This window comes from Lolium rigidum, chromosome 6 (assembly GCF_022539505.1).
Source record: "Lolium rigidum isolate FL_2022 chromosome 6, APGP_CSIRO_Lrig_0.1, whole genome shotgun sequence".
NCBI classification, from domain to species: Eukaryota; Viridiplantae; Streptophyta; class Magnoliopsida; order Poales; family Poaceae; genus Lolium; species Lolium rigidum.
In genome coordinates, this window is record NC_061513.1 from 330,989,743 (window position 1) to 330,997,881 (window position 8,139).

The 8,139-nt window shown below is 41.0% G+C and overlaps 1 protein-coding gene across 1 annotated transcript; it reads right to left on the reverse strand.

Annotated features, from left to right (window-relative positions):
• Positions 1-332: 332 nt before the first annotated feature.
• On the reverse strand, positions 333-6,794 carry LOC124664792 (putative ankyrin repeat protein RF_0381). Its single transcript, XM_047202230.1, has 11 exons — positions 6,749-6,794; positions 6,577-6,630; positions 5,314-5,493; positions 5,076-5,207; positions 4,817-4,956; positions 4,299-4,385; positions 4,080-4,208; positions 2,672-2,824; positions 1,944-2,042; positions 950-1,044; positions 333-390 (listed from the first exon to the last, which is right to left on the reverse strand). Exons 1-11 carry the CDS (start codon positions 6,792-6,794, stop codon positions 333-335), a joined length of 1,173 nt encoding a protein of 390 aa, XP_047058186.1.
• Positions 6,795-8,139: the final 1,345 nt, after the last annotated feature.

The window sequence follows — 8,139 nt, forward strand, 5'->3', positions numbered from 1 at the left end:
CCATATTCGCACCATGTACAATATTTTGTATGTCCATTAAATCCGTCACTAGATAAGCAACATAGTCCGGAAGTTGACCGCTGATTTGACTATTATCCTCTCCATGAACTAGGATCCGAATCACGGGTAGTCCCTGCCGGACCCTTGCTGGGGAAAAATAGAATGTTCTTCTAATCACGTACCCTAAGCATCTCATACTAGATGCAAACCGGTCATCATCTATATCTTCATAACCCTCAAAGTCTGATCTAAAGTTGAAACATCCAGAACTGCTGTTGAAGACAATATCCGCAGAAGTGAAGGCCGGGACACATACCCTTTGATGAAATAGCCTATGAATCATCCAAATCAAATGATAGCATATCTGGGTCCCTGGTAGATCTAGGCATACTGCAATTTCGCGATAATTTGGTACTGAACATAAATCAAATAACTCGTCGCCGAAAGCATGCGTATAGTCGATGAATGGGAGATGAAATGTAATCCTACAGTTCATAAATTTCAATTATACATGAGCGTATATGTAAAAAGTAAAAAAACTTGCAATGAGTACTAAATTGGCATACCGCTGCGGTACCCCACCCCGAAGTCGCCCCCTTGGCATAAGAGAGCTGCCAGGCAGTACACGTTGTGATTTTAATGTTTCATCCAGCTCCAAATTCCTTGAGGAATAAATGATATAGTAATCATAAATGATCACCCCAAGCTTTCTCGATGCGGAAGAAACTGCTTCCCGCACAGTACTTTGTAACGGTACATCAACAGATACCATAAACTGGCCAAACACTATATAAAGTTGCATTTGGACTGTACAGTTGTGTTCCGTGCTGCAAATCATGGACTAATTATTGTAAATTTTTGGTTACAGAAAAGAAATATAACTCAGAGTAACAAAAACTGTGCTTTGCAAATCATTCCAGCTTTAAGGTGGAGGGAACTGTATTCTAACCTTAATGATGAATCCATGTGACCCTTTTCTTTCCTCTCCGAGGTCATACGGGAAATTTCCTTTGTCTTCCCAGTCACTTCTTTTCTCCACCTTACCTGCAAGCATTCATAATAGTTCAGCGAAGGTGCTAAAGCTGACATGTACAAATCCACATGATTATACTGCATTGTATAACCATATCAAAGATTCTGGAGATGTAAGACATCAACGAAGTTTCATGAATTCATCTTTTTATAACATGCACGGATGATGTCAAATAAGTTTCTTAAGTGAAGTAAAAAATGCTTACCATGCATGTTAATTTTCATAAGTTAAGATCAGTCCCAATCAGTGAAAAAGAAACATGACAGCAGCGAAGTATGAACACAACCTAGTATTTACATGTCACCATTTGTTGTTTCATATATGTAATGACATGCATCAATACAACAGTTGCTTTTATTAATTCTCCGTCGCCCCCTGCGTGTACTGCATGATGTAATCTTGTTTCATTCTTTCCCAAATAGTAAGGTGCATTAATTTTACTCCCTCCGATCCATAATAATTGTCGGGGCTTTAGTTCAAATTTGGACTAAATTCACTAAAGCCCCAACGCTTATTATGGATCAGAGGGAGTAGCACATTTTTAAATGCATATTGGCTTCAGATCATATTTATTTTAGATGACCCTTCATCAGACCTAATCAAAATTTAAGTTGTTCTTTAGTCAAATACATTCATGGCATTGTACATGACACTTCCTTCAAAATATATGGAGCTTATAGAATCACCTTGTGTCCCAGTCCCACCGTTCATTATCAGTTTACATTAATTTTCTGGCTTTTCCAAATCAAAGCTCAAATTTTACATTTATTGCAAGGTTAGATATCCTAAGAGCTTAATACTGTAATCTAGAGTAGACAGAAAACCTATTTAGAAAAAAATGTTCTCCAATTCGATTAATGATATGAGTTTAGCTTGTAAAATATTGTAGAGAAAAGTGCAAGAGGTTTACCAGGTCATAAAACGGTGATGGCATCTTATACTCCTTCTTGAATGCCGTATCAGCCTTTGACTTGAACAAAGAATTTCTTCTTTCAAAGTGCAGTTGCTCCTGGAAAATAAGTTGGAGAAAAAGAATAAATAACGTTTGAATTGTGGAATTAATCATCACTAATAATAAATAAACTTGAAATGTCTATCACAAGAGAAATTAAGCATCTTTGTGTTCACGTGCTTATGCTGCAACCTGAGTTTAGTTAGCATTTTTACTAAATGATTTCAATCTATTATCCACCAGACAACCTGAGTTTAGTTGCTCCGTAGCATTTTTCATCCATTACAATCCAGGGTTACTCATATTATGCTATGTTAATGAATTGATATCACATGGGTTCATGTCTTCATGATGTCTATAAGTCTATTGTTGGCAGCCTTGTTATTAGGCCAGGGCCAGATATTATCTCTTCTTCGTCATATTACCCTTCTAAATGATGGTTTGTAGTTTGTTCTCAGCTAATCAGCTCTAAATGATTTCTTTTTATAACGATCTTCACAGGCTGGACATCTAAAAAAACTGTTGTTAGATAAAGTCGTCATCCTCTCATTATAGATGCAGTGTCATGCATATAGTAACAACAGCTTGGATCACACTGAATGGACACATTTGACTGAAGAGGAAAATTGCTTAGTTTTGAACCAATATTCAGTATGAAAACAGCATGAGAACAGAAGATAACATACTATTGGCCTTTTATCTCCAAATTTTGCATAAGAAATTACTCCCTCAATACTCCAGTCTGGGACATTTGGAATTGGGGTAGTCAGAGGCAGCAACATTTCAACCTCTTCCATGCAATCACGCACTGCAGCATACTCTATTGGCAACATACCCGCCTGGGCAACAAAAAGGAAAATAAAATGTCATTTTATTTTAAGAAGTATCAACATCATTAAAGAATGAAACTAACGAGATTATAACAAAGGAATGTGATCAGTACATAAATACAATCACTCTAGAAAAGTATTATGTTTTCAGGAAAACCAGGATCACGAATGTTTCAACAAAAGAGAGGATACATACAGACAATTGGGATGAAGAACCACATACAGTAAGCTAAAAAGAAAGGCAATCTATTTCAGTTTTTACTCCATAAGTTCATTGGAGAAATGCTGCTACCCAGAATAGTACTTAATACTTAGTGATATCTCAGTATCTCATCAACTCTCACCAACAGTCCAGAATATTACCATAAGAACTTGAATATGACGTAATGTACAATCAGGAGAGAACCACGATCTACGAATATTTTTCAAATGATTCAACAAGGATTTAACCAGCAAGCATTTATAAGGTTTGTATGAAAGGAATTTCCGCAAAAGTTAAGACTGGGACACCGCATGAATTTGTAGTGGCAACACTTTAGTCCCCGTGTAAACATATAGATATAGATATATATTACTTCTTGTTTTTTATCTATATATATAGATAGATAAAAAAACAAGAAGTAATTGTGCATATTGTTTATTTTAGTTCGTCCTTTGACTGATCGTACCATTAATATAAACAGGTTCTTGGAGTAATAGAATGAAACAGAATAGCAACAGGATGAAGAACAGAAAAAATGTAAGATAAGAAAAGTTCATTATTATAGTGTCTACTGCATGAGTACATTTGAGGAATGCTGCTATATACCTACAATGGTAAATAATACGATCTCGGATTCTCATAAACTGTTAAGTTAAGCACCGATATGAACTTATTTCAGAAATTAAAAATAGCGATATATGTTGGGTACTGTTTTATATAAGCAACATAGGAATGGTTTTTCCACTGGAATTCAATAATTGATGAACAACAAAAAATAGCAAGTCTACTGATATAAATCATTGGAAATTGGGGTGGATGTGTAGTGAGGTCACCCCTCCCACCAGACTTCAAATCCTGGGAAGCTAATTATGCTCTTAAGAGGAGCTCTCATAGGTCCTTCAAGGACTGTTTGAATGGAAGGTTAAGACATAACTATACTAGGCACAAGTAAATTTTTGCATTAGCATAGCCAGCGACATAAACATGTTGCTAAATAGCTTTATATATTGAAATCCTGCATACCAGGTCAGTAAAAATCTAGTAAATATATACAGAACTTACATCATCTGGAATATTAGGATCTGCTCCAGCCTTCAGTAGCAATCTAATGTAGTTGGTGTAGTCTCCGTGCATTGTTGCAAATGCCAGGGGAGTAATCATGGAACCCCTGCAGTTAACATTGGCACCAGCCTACAAAAAGGATTATGCAATAGAACATTCATGGTGTCAAGTAGGCAGAATCATAGCATAGCAATGATTAATAATGAAGATAATATTCACCTTAATGAGCAGCTTCATACATTTCCATGAGCCGTAAATAACAGCACCGAGCAGGGGACCTCCAACACCACTAGTAGTGATGTTAGGCTGAAAGCAAGGCATTGTGTTATTTACTAAAAAACGCATGTCACATTATGAACTTGAGAGTTTCTTTTCCGATAAAGAAGGATGTACTACTAAAAAGGCACCCCATCATATAATCTACTTTCTACTGGTGTGTATATTTTGTGACTCGAGGGACCTGGTGGTAATTAGTGGACCACGGCTGTTTGGTTTGGGGATAAGAATGGGTTGCTGTATAAAATCAAAAGCACTTCCTGATCTCTATTAAATTTCATAAACCTAGCAAACGATGATGTTGTGCAACATCTAAGATTGTTTCAGTACAAGCAACAAAACACCACCAGCTTAAGGCATATTCGTTCACATCATTTAACTACAGAGTTTGCAAACTAAAAAAACAATCTGTCTAAAGTAACTATAGTTAGAAGAAATATGAAACAGTAGAGGTCACATACATTCGCATTGTGGTCCAGTAAAATCTTGAGTGTCTTATCTTGCTCATTTGTAGCAGCCATATAGAGTGGAGTTCCACGGCCACAGTCCAGGTCAACTGGCACTCCTTTTGAAAGGATGAACTCTGTTACCTTGCTACTTCCTGTGGCGAATTAGATGACACAAACATTGAACAAACTGAGCATAGTAGAGTAAATAATCACTAGTTCAATTGACCAAATTACAGCAATTAAGTGTGAGTGTGTGTTTCGAAGGAAGCACCTTTAGCCGCAGCATGGTGGAGAACTGTGCTTCCTTTGTCGTCTGTTTTCATCAGATCACCACCATGATCAAGAAAGTATGTGAAGGTAGGAAGATCACCCGACTGAGCAGACATCATAAACGGAGTCGAGCCTGTAGAAAAATGCACATCATGGACAGAATCTCAGGTCTCAAACTGGGAAACATTGACATGGTAGAAACCACTTTATATAAATAATGAAGAAAGTTGTAGAAGGACCTTGCGCTAGAGCTCCAGATCCAGGAGCATTCCCATCTCCCCCAAGCTCCTCCACCAAATACTTGCAAACCACCAGATTTCCGGCCATCGCCGCGAAATGCAACACATTAAGTCCATCCGTGTTGAAAGAGAAAATGGCGGACCGGTCGCCATTTCCTTTGGTAAGACTCTTTACAATACCTTTCCCCAAATAAGAAACATCATCACCCATTACGGAAATTAATGGCCAAATTAACAAGATTGAAGACATAATAATGAAACAAGAAAGCATGTGCGCAGTGCATAGGAACCTCATCTAACACATATAGTTGTAACTCTGCCAACATATCAGTATAGAGTATACTTAACTACAACACAAATCTGGATGTAAAGAGAAACCGACCCCATCATCAAAAGTTGTTACTACATTTATGGATACCCTGAATTGTTAAGATAAAGAGAGTGCTAATACAAATTTTGTTTGATCCCGAATCATGCATGGTACCTTGCAGTTACTAGATACTAGAATAGGTTGGCCATCGCTGCTCTAAACGATATATATACGGCAGTAGCTTATGAAATCAAAGACAATGTTAATTAGCACCACAGCAAATAGGATCCGACACAAGAAAGCATGTGCGCAATGCATAGGAACCTCATCTAACACATAAAGTTATAACTCTGGCAACATATCAGTTAAGAGTATACTTAATTAGAATACAAATCTGGATGTAAAGAGAAACCGACCCCATCATCAGATCAAGAGTTGTTACATTTATGGATACCCTGAATTATTAAGATAAAGAGACTGCTAATACAAGATACCTTGCAGTTACTAGATAGAATAGGTTGGCCATCGGTTGCTAATCCAAGACACATGCTTCTGAACACGTTATCAAATAAAATAAACGATATATATACGGCAGTAGCTTATGAAATCAAAGACAATCTTAATTAGCACCATGTACGTACAGCAAATCGGATCCGGCACATGATCATTCCACAGATCCAGAAAAACGAACGGACGAAGGAGCAAGTACATGGCAGAAAATAGAACATCTCCGACTACTAGTATCTCTATTTCCCAAGGCGAGCAGTAACGGATGATATGCGCGCGAGGCAGTGCAGCCTGTGCGAACAAGAAGAAACCGCCGACACCGCGAACACAGCACACGCGTAGTGTCGCAGTAGTATACTGGGAGCGACTGAACTCGAAAAGTAGCTAGGTCATGGATGCGCGCGCGCGGCGGCGAAGAGGAGGGAGGGGAGGAGAAGGATATATACCTTTGAGGCGGCGGAGGTTGCCGTCCATGGCCGCCCTGCTGAGAGCCTTCTCATCTGCATACACGGCAGGCAGGACCGGCACTAGTTAGAAACGCATCCAGAGGCCGGAGAGAGGGGGACAATCGGAGAGGAGGACGGGACGGGACGGGAAGCGAGGGGTCGACGTATGTACCGGTGCTGCCGTCGTCGGAGGGGCAGTGGATGGACGGCGGCGCCATGTCCAAGTCCAAGCCCGCTCGTCTCCGTCGGCTGCTTCTGGAAGCTTCCGGAATAGGTGAGAGCCCTGCGCGGCGCTGGGGGAGGTGGGGTTTTTGGCCTGCCGCGCGCCTGCTTTGGCGAGGAGGACGAGGAGAGCGCAGCGCAGCGCAGTGGAGGAAGAGCCTGGTGTTGGTGCACTAGCGAGTCCGGTGAGTTGCTCGTGAACCGGAACGTTGGACTTGGAGTATGAAGACCCGGTCCACCCGGATTCGTCGCTCAGGGCCGCAGGCAGAATGGTTCGGGTCACCCGCTTGACTAGCCACACCCTCCTCCGTGACATTGTTGGCCCACAGCACAGGTGAGCGACCAAGGAAGAAGCGCAGCGGGTAAAGGCAAGGATGGGTAGCGCTAGCGCGGTGCGGAACAGAGCAACTTTACTCTCGGGCACGGACGCAGCGCACAAATAGACCGCCGACACGTGGCCAGAAAGGACGGCGAAAGCTGATGTGCGCGACGCGACGGCGGACTGCCCGCCCACGCACGCACGCACGCAGGCATGTAGATGTAGGCGCTACTCCGCTCACCGCAATGAGACCTGAACAAATCACAACCCCTTGCATTTTGAACTGAGCATTTTGAACCGCAATGAACTGAGCATTTTTAGTCATGACAGTATCCATATGATCAAAAACAATGTTGTGGAAGGAGAAGCATCTCTCCATTGGTGGTAAGGAGATCCTTTTAAAAGTTGTGGCCCAGGCTATCCCGGTCTATGCAATGTCGGTTTTTCAAAGTCCAAAAGGGGTCTGTAAGCGTATGACAAATGCAATAGCACAATTCTGGTGGGGCGATGATGAAAATTATTTAAAAAAAATGCATTGGCTAGCGTGGTGGAAAATGTGCTACCCAAAGCGAGATGGTGGGTTGGGCTTCCGTGATTTTCATTCTTTCAATCTGGCGATGTCGAGTAAACAAGTATGGCGCCTCATTTGCGAGCATGATTCTCTTTGTGCGAAAGTGCTTCGGGCTAAATATTACCCCCAAGGGGATATCCTTAAGGCGGGTCCAAAGGCGGGCTCCTCATTCACATGGCAAAGCATTGTCGCTGGCTTAACCACCTTTAAAATAGGATATATATGGAGGATCGGTACAGGCGAGAAGGTTGATAGTTTCCGTGATCCTTGGATCCCCTTGAGTGCTGATCGAAGAGTTCTTACTCCGAGGGGACAGCTCGGTTTTAGAAAGGTGGATGAATTAATTGATCCTACTACTGGGACGTGGAATGAGGGATTGCTCAGGACTCACTTTTATTCCATTGATGTTAACCGTATACTCCAAATCCCCCTAAACACTCATGGGTTTGAT

Bases quoted from the DNA above. Each gene is read 5' to 3' on its own strand.
- LOC124664792 (XM_047202230.1), bottom strand. From the start codon at position 6,794: ATGGCGCCGCCGTCCATCCACTGCCCCTCCGACGACGGCAGCACCG. The intron at 2,043-2,671 runs GTATGTTATCTT...CTTATTTTCCAG, and splicing joins TTGGAGATAAAAGGCCAATA to GAGCAACTGCACTTTGAAAG. The intron at 1,045-1,943 runs GTAAACCTCTTG...GAATGCTTGCAG, and splicing joins CATCACCGTTTTATGACCTG to GTAAGGTGGAGAAAAGAAGT.